Source organism: Myotis nattereri (genome assembly GCF_964212035.1).
Source record: "Myotis nattereri genome assembly, chromosome: 4".
Lineage (NCBI taxonomy): Eukaryota > Metazoa > Chordata > Mammalia > Chiroptera > Vespertilionidae > Myotis > Myotis nattereri.
In genome coordinates this window covers 62,746,885-62,764,869 of record NC_138079.1, presented here as the reverse complement: position 1 = coordinate 62,764,869, position 17,985 = coordinate 62,746,885, and the positions used below count along the sequence as shown (strand labels likewise).

The 17,985-nt window shown below is 43.8% G+C and overlaps 1 protein-coding gene across 1 annotated transcript in view; it reads left to right on the top strand.

Annotated features, from left to right (window-relative positions):
- The window catches only part of FBXL17 (F-box and leucine rich repeat protein 17), a gene marked incomplete at its 5' end in the record, with an annotated part of 453,231 nt that overhangs the window by 417,533 nt on the left and 17,713 nt on the right, over window positions 1–17,985 (top strand). The window contains one exon of the mRNA XM_081090051.1: window positions 10,917–11,059. Within this exon, the coding sequence (XP_080946177.1) occupies window positions 10,917–11,059 (143 nt within the window). The remainder of the gene's footprint in view (window positions 1–10,916; window positions 11,060–17,985) is intronic.

The window sequence follows — 17,985 nt, the reverse complement described above, 5'->3', positions numbered from 1 at the left end:
AATGACCCATGCAGGTCACTCGTTAATGCACTCATATGACTAATCTTCCTATGAGAAAAAAAAAGTATTTTTAGTCCCAGCATTTATATATCAGATCTTTCAGTGTGAAAATAATACCTGCTTCCACTTACAACAGTGAAAGTCCTCTACTTAGTTCACTCACTATCTATTATTAGCTTCTCCATGTTTTAATCTCTTTGTTTTGAAATAATTTTAGAATTACAGCAAAGTTGCAAAAATAGTAGAGGTATAGTCAGTGACCTCTAAAGTTACAATTTATATAACCATAGTACAATTAGCAAACTAGGAAATTGACATTGAAACATTACAATTAACTAAGCTGCAAATCTTATTTGAATTTCACCAGTTTTTCCCTTAATTTCCTTGTCTGTTCCAGGATCCAATCCAGAATACTACTCTGTATTTTTTTAAAATATATATTTTTTATTGATTTCAGAGAGGAAGGGAGAGGAAGAGAGAGAGAGAGAGAGAGAGAGAGAGAGAGAGAGAGAGAGAGACAGAGATCAGTGATGAGAGAAAATCATTGATTGGCTGTTCCCTGTACGCCCCACACTGGGGATAGAGCCCGCAACCCAGGCATGTGCCCTGACCAGGAATTGAACCATGACCTCCTGGTTCATGGGTCAACACTAAGTCACGCCAGCCGAGCCATACTACTCTAAATTTAGTTTGCTTGTCTCCTTAGACTCCTTCAGTCTGTGACACTTATTCTTTTTTATATTCCACTAGAGGCCTGGTGCATGAAATTCATGCCCTGGGGGTGTGGTGGGGGGGGGGGGCCTCAGCCTGGCCTGTGCCCTCTCGCAGTCCCGGACCCCTTGCTCCTTACCGCCCACCTGCTTGCTGCTCCCTACTGCTCAGCTCGTTGCTTCTTAGTGCTGCCGCGAAGGCTCCCGCCACCGCTGCTGCACTCGCCAGCCATGAGCCCGGCTTCTGGATGAGCAGTGCTCCCCCTGTGAGAGCGCACTGACCACCACGGGGCAGCTCCTATGTTGAGCATCTGCCCCCTGGTGGTCAGTTCATAGCGACCAGTCATCCCACTGTTAAGTCAATTTGCATATTAGGGTTTTATTATATAGACTAGAGGCCCGGTGTACTCGGGGCGGTGGAGGGGGGGGGGGCGGTCCCTCAGCCCAGCCTGTGCACTTTCGCAGTATGGGACCCCTCAGGGGATAACCACCTGCTGGCTTAGGCCCGCTCCCCGGGGAATTGGGCCTAAGATGGCAATCAGACATCCCTCTGGCAGCCTGGCAGCCCTCAGGGGATGTCCACTTGCCAGCGGGGAGCAGGCCTAAACTGCAGTCGGATATCCTTAGCGCTGCTGAGGAGGCAGGAGAGGCTCCCACCACCACCGCTGTACTGGCAGCCATCAGCCTGGCTTGTGGCTGAGCAGAGTTCCTCCCATGTGAGAGCACCCTGACCACCAGAGGGCAGCTCCTGCATTGAGAGTCTGCCCCCTGGTGGTCAGTGTGTGTCATAGTGACCAGTCATTCCCAGTCTTTCTGCTGTTAGGGTCAGTTTTCATATTACCCTTTTACTATATAGGATAGAGACCTGGTGCACGGGTGGGGGCCAGCTGGTTTGCCCTGAAGGGTGTCCTGGATCAGGGTGGGGGTCCCACTTGGGTGCCTGGTCAGCCTGGATGAGGGGATGATGGCTGTTTGCAGCTAGTCACACCCCCTTCAGGGTAGGGGTCCCCACTGGGGTGCCTGGCCAGTCTGGGTGAGGGGCTGAGGGCCGTTTTCAGGCTGGCGGGTGACTGAAGCTCCCAACCTCTCCTTTTTTTCTTTTTTTTTTTATTCTGGGATTTATTTACCTTCTATGGCTGTCACTGGAGCTGAGAGCTGGCTTTAGCTCTGAGGCTCGGCTCCAGCTCTGAGACCTCGGCTGCTGAAAGCAAGTCTCTGGGTTTGTTTGGGTTCTATAATTGAAACACTGTTTCACCTCCAGCTCTGAGGCCCGGCTGGCTGAAAGCACGTTTCTGGGGATTGTTTAGCTTCTATAATTGCAACATTGTTTCTTAGAGTGCAAGCTCAGAGGCGGGCAGCGGCAGGTGGGGAACGTTGGCTTCCTCCTTCACTGGAGCAAGCAAGCCTCCTGTTCGCTTCACCCTCTCCAATCTGAGACCCCTCAGGGAATGTCCAACTACCTGTTTGTGCCCACACTTTTAACAGATAACAGCTCCATTGTTGTTTCTTTCTTATGCTTAAAACCATTAGAATTAGTAGGTATTCAAAGTGTGTATACATTTTGGGGGGACACCCAAATGTATATCTCTAGTCAGCGGTGAAAGAAACCAACAGCAGATTTGGAACCCCCAGACAGGGAACCTCGCTCACTCCCCACATGTCTCCCCACTTCACTTTCCACCTTCGTGGGCAGCAGGAGAATCAACGTTTTCTCTCATTAATTCAGAAAAGCACATCCTGTCACCCGCTGCCCGACAGGAGTGCGCTAGGCCCTAAGCAAGCGAGGCTCAGTCAGGGCAGCCTTCGCTCATGGGTGCTGGCACCCAAAGTGCACATTCCTCTACAGTCGCCCCGACTATCCCACTGTTTCACTGAGAGGACAGAATTCCTCTCTGCCTCTGGGTTCTTGATCTTGAATGCTGACCGAAGGCACCTCAGCGAGGGCCGCCCACGCCCACCAGGTGTGTCTATCTGCATCTGCTCCCACCTCAGCACCTGCATTAACCCCCTAGAGGTGATCTCGTAACTGCACTGGCCTCTGTGGGAACAGGGCATCACCACTCTGCCCTCTCACTGTCATCTCACAGGCGCCCACCCTCAGTACCCAGAACACCCAGGCACTCGCCAAAGGACGTGAGCGCATCAGAGAAGATGTGTGCACATCCTGTGGGGGTGTTAGGCATGCTGGGTTGATGGAAGTGCGGTGGAGAGGCGGGGGGGGGAACTTGTGCACGCCTTGGTTTGCAACTGTTGCAGGCGCAGGAAGGTGACAGTGTGCTGGGGGATGTTCGCACGCCAGGGGGGATGTGCATACTGGAGGCCTCTGGCTTTGCAGATCCGCAAACCCCCGTAGTGTGGCCAGGAGGACGTCAGTCTTTCCTGCCATGGTGGCTGTCCCTGCAATCCTGCACCTTCTGGGCCAGGAGGCGGATCTTGCACAACCACTCCTGGGCACTGATGGCCTGTAGGCGCTACTTCAACTCAGCCTGCAGGCTCCGCTTGGCATGCTCACAGCTGTCACCACCGCCATGTGGGGAGTATAGGCCGCCCTCCACCGGTCTGCCTCCCCTGTCCAGAGGCTCTCTGCGCTGCTCACCTGCCCAGAGTGACTGGGGCTGGGTGGAAGCCAGGCGTCCTGCCCTGCCCAACCCCGGCCGATCCGCCCCTGTGTGAGCTGCTGCGCCGCCGGGAAGGGTCACGGATCCGGATCCCGGGACCGCAGACAGCCTCAACCACTGCCCCCTGCCCGGCAGGGTCACAGATCTGTGTCTTGGTCCTTTGGACAGCTTCAAGCACTGCCCCCCGCCCGGCAGGGTCACGGATCCGGGTCCCAGACCGTGGACAGCCTTAAGCACTGCCCCCCACCCGGCAGGGTCACAGATCTGGTCCCAGACCGCGGACAGCCTTGCCCGCTGCTGCCCGCCTTCAGTATGCAAATTAGCCGCCATCTTGTTGCTTCAGGGTGGGGGTCCCCACTGGGGTGCCTGGCCAGTCTGGGTGAGGGGCTGAAGGCCATTTTCAGGCTGGCGGGCGACTGAAGCTCCCAACCTCTCCTTTTTTTCTTTTTTTTAATTCTGGGATTTATTTACCTTCTATGGCTGTCACTGGAGCTGAGAGCCAGCTTTAGCTCTGAGACCTGGCTGCAGCTCTGAGTCCTCAGCTGCTGAAAGCAGGTATCTGCGTTTGTTCGATAATTGAAACACTGTTGCGGTCCTGCTGGCTGAAGCCCTGCTGGCTGAAAGCAGGTTTCTGGAGTTTGTTTAGGTTCTATAATTGCAATATTGTTTCTTAGAGTGCAAGCTCAGAGGCAGGCAGGGGCAGGCGGGGAACCTTGGCTTCCTCCATCACTGGAGCTAGCAAGCCTCCTGTTTGCTTAGCTGCCTGGCTGTCGGCCGCCATCTTGGTTGGCAGTTAATTTGCATATCGCCCTGATTAGCCAATGGGAAGCATATCGGAGGTATGGTTAATTACCATGTTTGTCTGTTATTAGATAGGATTACCTTGACCCTTTTGATGAGTACTAGTGAATTATTTTGTAGACTGTTTCTCAGTTTGGTTTTGTGTGATGTTTTCTGATGAGTAAGTTAATATTATTCATTTTGGCATATATGTGTTGTTACCGGTAATGCTAACCTTGATCATTTGGGGAAGGTGGAATCTGCTGGGTCTCTCTACTATGAAGTTATGATTTTTGAAAATTGTTAAATGTCTTTGGCATTCTGCCCATAATCTGTTTTTCCTCAAACTTTCACCAACAGATTTTAGCATCCACTGGTAGATCTTGCCTGCAACAGTGATTACTGTGGTTTTCGCCTGATTTTTTTTGTATTTCTCTCATTCCATACACATTTAATCGGAATTCTTCTGTAAGGAAGATCTGTCCCTGCTTGTCTATTTGTTTATTTGATCATTTATATCAGTATGGATTTATAGATGCATTTCCAATTTTTAAATTATAATCCAATGCTATCATTATTTGATGCTCAGATTGTTCCAGATGTGGCCATTGGCAGCTCTTTCTGATTGGATTCAGTGTCCTTTTGGCATGCCCTCATTCCTTTTAAGCATTTTTTTTGTTGTGAACACAAGATGTTCCAGCCTCATCTTGTATTTTCCCTGCCCCAGACCTGGAATCAACCATTTTTCTGAGAAGCCCTGATTCCTTTTATTGGAGAATAATGTTTTGAAATAAAGATCTGGGTGCTAGTAGGTCATTGTTTCTGGGGTGTTATTGCTCTTGTCCCTCTCAGCAGAAAAAAATAGGAAATATATGTATGTGTACTAAACTATGCATGCACATCCATGATATTTATTAGTTATTTCTATATGTGTCTATGTAACTATGTGTGTATGTGTGTATATATAAAAAATATGAATTCACTCTAATACCTCTGATTTCAGTTCAATACCACAGATTCATTATAATCTTCTCCCCTTTTCTTATTTGTAACCTATTTCTTTAACAGTCCGAAGACTGGCACTCAATTTCCACAATCCTAGATTACACATAAAGTTGTTTACTAAATTGCTAACTCACACCTCTGTGGGAAACATATTTACTAACTAGAGAACAATATTTGCTGGCAGTTCTTTTTGATTTTGCTCCTTATAATATTCAGTCAAAATCATGTTTTCCAAAGTGACTTAATTCCCATCCCCTTCAGTGTGGTTATATTATTCAGCAGGTTCGTGCTGCTCACTGGTAATACAATTAGGATTTATTTGTTGCTGTTTTTATGCCACTTTGGGTTCCCCCACATTCTAGTTGGCCTTAATTTTTTTATGTGGGAGGTATATAAAGCATTACTATGGTTCAGAGATTCAAAGCTATAGCCAAAGAGATATTTCAAGAAGTATCTGTCCCTCCTCACACTTCACCACCACATTTGTGCCCCCCTTCTTCCCTCTCTTTTCCCACCAACCCCCTATAATTAAATAGACTCTTCCAGTATGTTTTGTGGGTAATCTCTCCCGTACTCATTTCTCAGAAATGAGCAGATTCCTATTTTTTATTATGTTCCCCTTTTGTGTGGTGGTAGCACGCCATATAAGCCCTTTTGCACTTTCATTTCTTCATTGAATGATTTGGAAGTCCCCAGTGATCTACCCCATTTTTTTTTTCAGCTTCTTGTGTTCAGTTATGAGGGTGTGGCATAGTTTATTTAACCACACTCTTATGTTTGAGCATTAAGGCTGTTTCTGTAAGTTTGCAAGTACAATCAATGCTCCCATGAAAAAACTTTATATATATAATAGAAGCCCTGTGCACAAAAGTTTGTGCACTGGCAGGTGGGAGGGTCCCTCAGCCCAACCTTTGCCCTCTCACAGTCTGGGACCCCTCGGGAGATAACCACCTGCTGGCTCAGGCCCGCTCCTCTGGTGGCAGATAGCACACCCAATCCCGAGGTGTCTGCCCCGTCTCCCCCAGTTGCAGATAGCAGGCCCGGATCCTGCGCTGGGGCACGCGGCAGCTCGGGATTGCGTTGCCGCCTGCCCCACCCACCTCACCCGCCCCACCCCGCACACGGCAGGCCAGGATCTCCCGCTGGGGTGGCCAGCCGCTCGGGATTGCACAGCTGCCAGCCCCAGGTGGGCAGTGCAGTGGGATCTGCCTGCAGTATGCAAATTAGCCGCCATCTTTGTTGGCAGTTAATTTTCATATATTGCTGATTAGCCAATGGGAGGTGGAGCGAAGGTACGGTCAATTACCATGTTTGTCTATTATTAGATAGGATATATGTCATGTGTGTGTGTGTGTGTGTGTGTGTGTGTAATTTTGTATAATTAGAAGTATATTTTCAGGGTAGGTTCCTAGAAATGGAATTTATTAGTCAAAAGTAAGTGTGTATGTGCCCATGTTTTTCAGTCACTCTGTATGCCTATGGAAATGCCTGTTAGTGGGTTGATCTATTCTATATCCTTCCTTGATCATCATATGAGTTACTGAATTACAGCTTGTAATTTGTGTAACTTTTTAAAAATTAACTTTATTAGATGCACTTAGCACATAAAGTATATTAAAATTGCATGGGGATTAGGAATTAGTCTTGCATAATTTATCCCTTTTCAGGGCTCAATAAATATCATTGTAATGTGTCAACAGCCCCTAATGAAGGTAGTAATCATACATACATTTACAGCCCTGTCATCCCAGGTGCAGTCTAAGGGTTTAATGAACACCAATGGAGAGTAGGCAGTTCAAGAACTATAGCAGTGACATAATGACCAAGTACTTATATAATGCTCTCATTTGCCTGGAGGTTTTTATTTTTCAAAACTCTTTCAAGTCTTTTCATTTTAAATCAACTGCACTACTGTAGAATGGTTTGGGAAAATATCACATAAATCATGACATTTATGTAGTACAAAGTCCCTTACATGTATTATCTCATTTGACCCTCAAGCCAACACTGTGAAGTAGGCAGGACATGGAGTCAACATCCCCATTTGTCCAGGTGAGGAAACCGAGGCTCAGAAATGTTCAATGTCATCCCGAGGTCAGACCTCTACTACATTGTGAGGCTACAAGTGAATTTGAAATCGCACTACATGGTTCACAGCTAGCTCATGAGCAACAACGAAAAAACATCCAAAGGTAGCATATAGTCACAGAGAAGTAAATTACTCAGTATGCATTTTAGAATTTAAAGATTCCAATAAAGAATCTTATAGTCACAGGCAAATACTTGGCTACCTGTAAGCTGTAATGTTTCACTCCAGAATTGTGGTAAAAGGAAATACATCCTGAACACACATAGCCTGCTTCCCCCCGCCCCACCCCCCCCCCTCCACCCCCTACAGCACTGGTGCTGCTGCTGTTGGTAGAATGAGTGTTAGCTTTGGAAAGAAACAAACTATCTCAGTTTGTACCCTGTCTCTGCCACTTACTTGGATTGGGGCCTTGGTGAGGTATTTAACATCAGATGTTTGGTGTGTGTGTGTGTGTGTGTGTGTGTGTGTGTGTGTAATTTCTAAAATTGGTATTGTTTTTGCAGGGCTATTAAAAATAACTTCATCAGAAACACTTTCCTCAGTACCTTCCCCCCCACCCCCATCTAAATGTTATTCTTACAGTGATCAGCCTTCAGAACACTTGCTACAGTTTAGAATTACACACACTTTGTGTTTGTCTCACATCTGTTCCGCCTATTAGAATATAAACACGGCATCAAGGACTCTTCTTATTTTTGCTGCCCTTTCTATCTCTTATGCCTACCTCAGTGCTACTAATCATGAATAAATATTTCTGCAATAAGTCTTGCCAATTCCTTGCACTTTTTTTAATTTCAGACACACAGGAAGACCTGCAGTCCCTGTTCTTGCACATCTCCCTGCCCTGACACATGCTTTTCCTCAGCCCCACACCCTTGCCCTCACTCCTTTGTTTTTCTGAAAAACCCTCACTCATCCCTCAAGACCTGGCTTAGCTCTTCCAGGAGGCCCCCATGATAGCGCTCCTCCTCTGAAGAGTGAGGGGCTCCCAGCCCCCCTTGGCATGCCTCTATAATTGACCTAAACATGTTCGAGTCACTGGTGTATTCAGCTAGTATTTTTAAGAACCATCTCTGTACCAGGCACATGCTAGGTGCTGGACATACAGCAGTGAATAGGAGCCGTCGTTCTAATGGGGGAGGTGGGCCACAAAAAAGTAAATAAATAAACAAATAAATAAATAACACTTCCAATAGTAGTAATAAATGATAGGGTGATGACTCTGAGAAGCTGACCTCTCACTTGAGACCTGAAAAGTGAGAAGGAGGTAGGCATGGGAAGAGATGGGGGTGAGCATTGTATGGTGACTGTTCACTTGGCTGTTCCTCACTTCCACCCAAACCTCCCATCACCCACCCCCACGGCAGCTGGCCTCTGAGCTCTGGGAATCGTTCTGTCCCCAGGACCCAGCACAGGACCCCTGTGTCGCACCACAGCTCCACATGCTGGTAGTGCAGTGAATTACAATGTCCCAGTGCCTGACCACTGGATTCCAACTTAGTAGGTTGGGTGGGCATCCAGTGCTGAGAGCCAGCTCTGAGCTTATTATCCACTTCCCCATTTGCTATTTGGTTATACTGGGAAAGTTACTCCATCTTTCTGTGACTCATTTTCTGATCTTTAATATGGAAATAACAATACGACTGCATAACATTGCTGTGAGGATAAAGTGAGATAATGCACCTAAAATTCTTAGCCCAGTGCCTAGTACATGGATAGTCTATAAATATTGGTGAGAAGGCTGTAGAGTGAGAGCTCATGGAGTGTTTGTTGAATAAATAAGCAAGTTAAGCAGCAATAAAGTTCAATTCTTACTTCAGTAAATCGGACTATGACAAAAAAAAATCGAATACCCTGATGTATCTTCATTTGTCTTATTTACTGTTTATTTTAATATGGACAAAAAAAGAAAATACCAAACACCAGTGATTTTAGCACCTAGAACACATTGCTATTGACTCTATTTGCTCAGGAATCAGCCTCTGAAAACTCCATTTGGTTTTCCCTTTTTCTAGCTACTGCAGGGCTTTCATGTTCTAGCCTCCAACCTCAGTAAAGGTGCACAATCTACCGCCCCAGGGCCATCTTGCAACCTGTGCTTTGTGGTCTTTTGAAATGACAGTTTGAGCCCTTTGTATTGAAAGGAATATTTTTTATGTATCTTCTACTTCGTTCATCATAGGGGATCCTCAGGACATCATAACCAATGAAAGTTATGACCATAGCAGAGATAACAACAGTTTTCTTAGGTCAAGAACACCAATGGGATCGACCTGGGACATTGCTTCTACTACACAAAAATATCATTCAGACGATTCAGCAAGCATTTGGCAGATCGCCCCCTTGCCCTGCCTTACCTCCTAGGAAAACTAACCGAAATAGCACCAAAATAGCACACACAAAGAAGAGAGCATCTGCAAATTAGTGGCATGAGGAACTTCCAAGAAAAAATTTTTCTCTTCCTTTATAGCATTTTCACTGGAAAACACTGGGATCATGACTATTGTTTTTGTAAGCTTTAAATATCTGTCTTTGATATTTAAAGGAATGGGCGTGAGTTTTCTGGTTAAAAGAAAAATTACTGAGGTAATTAGCAAAGTGATTTTGCCAAGTATACTTTTCTCTGAGCTATAAGAGTTAACATTTATTCACATGAATAATTCACTCTGCTCTTATTAATCTAGTGAATCAATTCATCCTATCATAGAATGAGGAAATAATTAGCAAACAACTTCTTCCTTTTTAATATTTGTGGCATTGCTTTGGGGGTTTTCATTTACATACCAATGCACCATAAACGTACTCAGGATGGAGGTACTGAAATCTGTTTTTCTGCTCACAGAGGTAGAGGCATGCATGTCTGTCCAATCAGAAGTCCGCAGCAAAGAGCCACATTCACTGATTGGTCGCTCTGATGGGGTGACTGGTTATGAGCAGTGATAAGGAGGGCACCTCAAAGATTACGGGATGAGCATCTGCACGTTAGTACCAGCTAAATAGTCAAGGAGACTAGAGATACTGTCATAGTTTTCAGATGACAGGTTTCATTTTATATGCTAATGGAAAGAATACTTCTGATATGAGGAAGAATTCACCAGAACAAATGCACTCCCTTTACTGCACTCTAGCATGGCACCAATTAGATTCAACTGTGTGTATAATGTGCTCTTAATTCCTAACAGTCCCAGGAAGGACTAATGTGGAAAATATCATATATTCTTACATTTTAAGATCATGAACAGATGGAAAAATTTATGCCAATCAGTAAAGAAATTCATATGCAGTGTTACACACCTCAAAATGGTGTTTATATGGATTTTTCTTTTTTTAAAAAATTAACATTATCTTGGGATAAGTTTAGTTACTAGTTGGGGTTTTCTGTAGCATTTTATGTGTAATTCATTTTAATTTATTCCTTCTGCAGACATGAATGTTTGCAAGTACAGGTAACCTTGCAACGAGTAAAACTGATAAAAAGTTGTGTTCCAATGAAATGGAAATTATGGAATGATCATTCACTTTGTGAAAGGGTTTGTCATAGGGCAAGCTTTCCTAAAGCATTCTAAACTTAATTTTGTTTATAAAACATGCATTTACACACAACATTTTAGGAACAAATGTAGTGAGGAAATGGGAGAAATGGTAATAATGAGATATTTATCCCTTCCACTGCTAATGTTTATTCTGCCTTCTTCCCCCTGTCCCTTCCCACAGCACTGATAGCCATTGGGCGATACAGCATGACTATAGAGACGGTGGATGTCGGATGGTGTAAAGAAATTACAGACCAAGGAGCCACCCTGATTGCGCAGAGCAGCAAGTCTCTGAGATATTTGGGGCTGATGAGATGCGATAAAGTAAGAGTTACCTTTTAAGTTAATTTCGTACATATCAGTGTAGTTAATAGCTGGATATCATTATCTCTCTCTCTCTCTCTCTCTCTCTCTCTCTCTCTCTGTATGTAGGTTTGTATGTATGTAGGTATATATGTAGGTATATATGTATACATGCCCATACATGCACTGTTAACATCTATGCATTGTAAGATGCCTGGCTTTCTAACCTAATCTGACATTATATTTGCATTTCTCTATTTAAAAATGAATTTTGTGCTTATGCAGAAAGAAAAAACAATCATACTCATAGTCAACTTTGATTTTGGCCTCCTACCCTTAAAGCCCATGGACAAAATGTGTAATGTTTGCATGGCACATTGCAACGTGCAGGGTCTGACAGTAAAGTTCTGCTCTGGGTTCCACGTTTCCTGCAGCAGTAAGGTGGAAAGAAAGTGCCAGATTGTTTTTTCCCAATTCGAAGTATGCGATTTCAAGGCCCAACAACTATGCATTCTGACTATCTGGGGGCAGGAATGGGCCGGTATGGGGATATTACATGGGAATTTGCATCCTTACACACTTAAGCACACGATGAGAAACGATCCCAGAGGTCCCACTGCAGGTCTGTGGAGCTGGCCCAGAGGCCTGAATGTGAGTTTGGGAAATTGGGCCATATTTAACACGGGGCCCTTTGAAGATGTTTTCCCTATAACGGATCTAAGGAATAGTTATTCATACTGTGGAGGTGAGAATATAGAGTCTCAGAAAGACCACACATGGCTCAAGGCCACTCATCGCAGACGGTACCCCAGGTCTCGGGAGTCTGTGTTCAGGCTTGTGGCACATCCTTGGGGCATCTCCAGGCACAGGGACTGTTCCTTGGAAAAGAGGCACTTCAGATACTTGCTCAGAAAACGCTGGAGTCTTAGAGTAATTTACACACGTGTGATACTTTTGCAAGTGGTGGTTAGGGACGTATCTAGCAAAAGAGAGTGAAACTAAATATTATGTGCCTCTCAAAGGACATGCATTTTCTAAATGTAGCAAATTTGGGGCAAATGGAAGAATAGCCCAAATCCTTTGTGTGCTTTGTCATTTTTGTTAATTGACCCAGTTCTGTTCTCTAAATGCTTTAAAATCCCAACTTATACCAGGCCTTTGCCCATTGGTAATGTTTAAAGAGATGTTATTATATCGTCTCAGCCCAGCTTGGAAAGCTGACTGACTTTGTTACTAAGCAACAGCACTGAGACCCAAGGGTTACAAGTCTCCCTCAAATTTCACTACTAACTAAACCTATCACTACTACTAACGCTGCCACTTTAAAATAAAATTCTTTTTAAAAAAGTTAAAGGGAGGGCCCACAGTCGGCAGAGTATTCTAGAAATGTTGAGCAATGACAGCAGAGGTCCTCAGTCTCAGCCAGAGGAATGCCTACATGAATACTACCTAAGCAAGGACACCAAAAATGTGTGCATTCAAAGTGGGTCGCTGTATCCACAACCATCTCAACATCACCATCGTTCTAGTCTTTGGATTTGTTGAGATCAGCTCCACCTTCAGTGATGAACTGTAGAAATTTATGTCCTAAACAGAACAGAACCAGACTCAGAGAACAGACTGATGGTTGCCAGAGGGGAGGGGGCTTGTGGGACTGGGTGAAAAAGGTGAAGGGATTGAGAAGTATAGATTGGTAGCTACAAAATAGTCCGGGGATGGGGAGTACAGCAGAGAAAATAGTCAGTAGTGTTGTAATAACTACTAGTACATGTGGTGCCAGTTGGGTACTGGAGATATCGGGGGAACACTTCGTGGAATATAGGATTGTCTGACCACGATGCCATACACCTGAAACTAATACAAAATGGTGTTGAATGTAAACTGTCATTGAAAATTTAAAATCAAAAACCAATTTAAAAAACTTTTTTTAAGAAATTTACTGTTTGATTACTATAGGAGCTTATTTCAGATATATTTGCTGCCCAGCATTTTGCTAATTTTAAATTTAAAAAATGGATCCTTTTCTACCAAAATACAAGTTAGTTCAAAGTGAGATGGGGTGACTGTTCTGTATGGTGGTACCCCTGAGGGTTTTGCCCATTTCCTGGGGCAGCCTTTGAATCCTTTCTCCAACTTGTGAGCTGCTCTGAGCGGCCCTGGCTCTAGCACCAGGTATCCGACCATAGCCTGTGGCCAGCCAGGGGGTGCGGGGGCCCAGGCTTGCTGCCCGGCGCCCTCAGGCTTAAGGCAGCTCAGAGGCAAACATGAGAGGTTCTGTGAGGAGAGAAAAAGTTTCCAAACCACACACAAAGTGCAGGTGAAATCTGCACAGAAACGCCTGGTTGATTTAGTTGAATGGAAATCTAGAGTAACCAGCTATTCAGCTTTCAAAATTGGTATCATGCTATCCATTACCTGCTTTCAAATTTTTATCAAGACTCAAAGAAAAATTTGAGTAGCAAAGAAAAGCAGTTTGTAGTGGAGGGTAGGGTCTCTGGAGCCAGAGTTCAGGTTTAGATCTGGGCTGGACACTTGGTTGTGTCATCTTGAGCAGTTACTTAACATCTTGGTATCTCTGTTTCCTTGTTTGAAAAATGGGGATGGTAATAGTACCTTTCCTGTAGAAGTGTTGTGAGCATTTCAATGAGTGCACTTATATCAAGCCCTTAGAATATTGTGTTATATATAAAATGCTCAGTGTTATTGATTATTCTTATCATCAATGTCATTATATTAGCCTGTGGTTTAATATTTGAATTTCCAGAGGAGAGAAAAAAAAAAAAGTGTATTGCCTGCTATCCTGTTTTGAAAGAGAATTAAAATGAAAGGGAAAAAAAAACCTCAGATTACAGGAGATTTTGCCCTTTTACTTTTTTTCCTCACTTAAATTTAAACTTCAGATTCTTTTCTATACAAAGATATCAATAATCACATTTCTATACACTTTACGAAGGAAAACGAATGCATCCATGGGACACGCTGTATTGGGGATCAACTTACTAACCCAGGCATAGGGATGAAGAAAGATTTGCAATGGGAGGGAAGGGTGAGTTGGGGAGCAGACAATTCAAATAGGTAAACAAAAAGAAAGTACTACGAAAAATAATGGAGAAAAATGATAAAAACAGGAAACACAGAGACATTATGATTAGGATATGGAGACAACGATTTACTACCTCAATGCGATCATCTGTGCCAACAAAGAATTAACTAAATTCATTTGGGCCTTTCTCTCTTCTCCCTGTACCTTAACCAAACCTGCTGACCACTAATAATTCATAAATATGAGTTATCCTTCCCCTTCGTGGAGCCAAAGGAGTGAACAAGAGATCTCAATGGTCTGCACAATTACCCCCACTTCAGAGACGCTGTCCCTGGGGCCCCTGCACTGGGGTGAGGGAGGGTGTGTGGCATCTGTGTGTCCCAGGACGCATGCGCCGTGCTCCTGTGGTTCTGAGAAATATTGAAGGCTGGTTATATTTTCTTTCATGTGCAGTCAGCTTCATTTGGGGCCACTTATACTTAATCCGAAAGCTATACGTGACCAAACTTACGCTTTTTTCCTCACTTGAGTTTTTGAAAAATTGTAAGAATAACAAAACGCATTGTATTTGTTGCAGGAAGGTGTTTTTCCTCCCGCTTCTCTCATTAGGTAAACAAAGAACAGATGAGAAACATTAAACATATTGTTTGCAGACGAAAGCAACATGTACTTAGATTATCAGACAATGTCTAAGCAAAACAGCAGTAAAATTTGTTTGGCTGCAACAGTGGTGACGGAGGAGTCCTCCGGCCATTTGAGGAACGCTGCGTTCCCCGGGCACTTGTAAAATTAGGAAGTGCGTTAGGAAGCCCCGGTTTGAATGGCTTTTCTGATTGCTGGATAGATAAGCACGTTACAGGCATTACTTTGGGTTTTGAAGCTGAGGCCACTTAATCTCCTAAACTTTAATGCATTGTAAGAACCAAGAGAAGAAAACGCTGTGTGAGATGGCTTTGATGAATTGGGGTGAATTTATATTCTTAAAGACTGTTCAAAGGCTTACTTGACCTTGGGAATTAGAGTTGACCCGAAATCACCTATCAACTTAACACACGTTTACTTGGCGATTTAGTAAAAACTACTTGTATAATCAACGGGACTCTAATAGGAGCAGTATGTTTACTCTGCTTGCCTTAATTACAGACGGCGGCTTTGGTTCTAGAAATCATTTTCACAACTTCAGGGAATGCTAGATTCTATATAGATCTGTTTCTCCTAATAATGTATTTTCCTCATTTCTCGGAAGGCAGTTTGGATGGAGAACAAAACTGGAAAAGACAAAAAAAAAAATTCATGGAAAAGCTGTAGGGCAAATGGAAATGCAGTGTTCAAGGTTAATGAAAAATGTTTTGGGTAACAAGGTTGATGAAAAGGGAGGGAGCCCAGTGGCATAGCATTGGCTGAGAAACCAGACCTCGCCAGAGGCAGCCTGGCTGGTTGAGGAAACCTCGGTGATAAAATGTCGCGGTGGAAACCTCTGCCGTGCGTGTTAATACAGAAGTTTGGAGACAGAGAGCCTGAATTATGAGCAGCGAATAACATCATAAATGTAGCAATTCTCGTATGCCAAAGCCTTGTGAAAAGCAGTTGGATGGAGAAATGCTGGAGCTTTTAAAAGCTCCCTTTCACTTACTTTTTTTTTTTTAACTTCATGCAGAACTAATTTTATACACTGTTCATTTGATTTGAAAATGCCAGCGTCTGGGGTATCATTAAAGAGCGTTATTGAGGGAGCCACTCTTGGCAAAGCATTTTGCTTAAAATGCTTATTAGTTCCTCTGTCCCTGCAGAGTTGTAGACAGGATGGAGAAAGTGCACCTCCATCTACTAACTCCATCCCTCTGCCTCCGTCTGCAGCAGGTAGCTGCCCTTCTGTTGGACGGCTACTTCTCCTGGGCCCATTAAGGCGCCAGGAGGGCTGTGGAGGCCACGTTACTTAAGGAAGAGACATAAATAGATTTTGAAAGGTCCACCCCAATGTCCTATGACCAAAGCCTCTCGGAATTTCTTTGATTTCTAGTTGACATAAATTAGAATTACACAGGCGTGAAGAGTCCACCCAGAAAAGATCAGAGAGGCTGCGGGGGGAGGAAAGGGCTTCTCTGTGATCCTATTGATTTTTCCAGCTGCCTTCAGGCCAGGGGCCGCTGCAGAGGCGACTGTTATTGATCCACACCATGGAAATAATGAAATTAATTCATTTCTCATCAAACTGCCATGGCCAAGACCCTTTCCCTTTACCTGCCCTAATTCCCGAAGTACTTAGTTGGGGAGTGAAATAGATGATTTTTTTAAAATAAGAAATTCTTTCTTGAGGTCATATGGAATCTTTGTTTTCACACAGGTTCCTCATTTAAATGGTAGAGATATTTCGCTTAATCAAGTCAACGAGAAGCCAGTATAGAAAACAAGTAACAAACCAGTCAGCCCTTTAGAGCCAGGAATCTGCTGTACAGCCTTCAACTACCCAGGGCCAAGTCGTGTGTGCCCAATTTAATATCAAAATATTCAGGGCAGAATTGACCACTGCATTTTCCAGGAAGTAATCATGGTGAGAGAAAGCCTCAACAACCTAAATATTTCTGTGGAGAAAATGGAGTTTTTATCAGCTTATTTAGGAATCATAAGCAGGAAAGCCCTGTGGGGAAAAGAATGTAGGGCTCTGTAACTAATACACAGAACTAACTGGAAAAATCAGTTTCAGGGAAAATAATTTGCGGAGCACTGTGTCCAGGACTGTTTTGGTAGCAATTCAGCCATGAAACAAAGTGTATACCTGCAGGGGTGAGCCCCTCCCCTGCAACGTGCACACAGCTGTTTCTAGATTGCCCGTAGCCGAATTTTAAGACTGAAAATGTATGCCTTATCAAAGAAAATAAAGTGTAAGAAAAACACACCAAGAAAAAAACACAAAAAACCAAAAACATTCTCTCCTAACAAGGCAGGAGTGGTCTGACCATACAGATCCCGTAGCCCCAGGTCGTGAGCAACATACCGTTGGTTACATGAACAACCCGCAGTGCCATGTGCTCCACCAAAGGGACGAGGAGAGGTGGTGAGCGAGTGGCCGGGCTCCCAAATCTGCACCTCAGTCTTTCACCTGAAGTATCAGCATCTTGTTTCTTTTGCTGATAAAACAGTTTCTCTGGGTGATTTTTCACACAGGAGCACTTTAAAACACATTTTTACAACCCTCTCCTGATTATTCCTGGTAATTGAAACAGGGAAAAGCACATCAGCTGAGATATAGAGGTGACCACTCAACCTCATTTTAGCCAAGTGTTCCCACCTCTTCTTCCAACCCTGTTCACCTGAACTGTTGTGAAGTGGTAACCGAAAGGCCTTTCCTGCCTTTAGATACTAACTAAACCCAGAAAATGCTGGCCTGGAGCTTTTGTGACACGTTTATTTGGTGAACGTTAGTGTTTTCAAATTCTACTTCCATTGCTTTACTATCTGTGGGACTTTGGACAACTTCCTCACTAAAAGTCTCAGTTTCACCATCTGAAAAATGGGATAATATTATGTAGCCTATGGGTTTAAATGAGATATTGCAACAAAGCACTTAACCCAAAGATATGCACACTGACAATACTCAATAAATGTAGCTGCTATTAGCTATTATTATTTTCATTATTATTTACTCATGTAGTATGCATACCTGCTCCGAATCATGTAGTGGATATTTAACCATGATATGAACCACCTGGCTCATAATATCCTAGCCATGAATGTATATCATATATGCTAAGATCTTACCAAAAACAAACAAACAAACAAACAAACAAACAAAAACTAGGCCCCTGAGACTCAGACCACAATTCTAAAAAAAAAAAAAAACCATAGAATCTACTTTTTAAAATTGTTAAGACCAATCAATTTACAGTCAAACTTATAGAGGAAG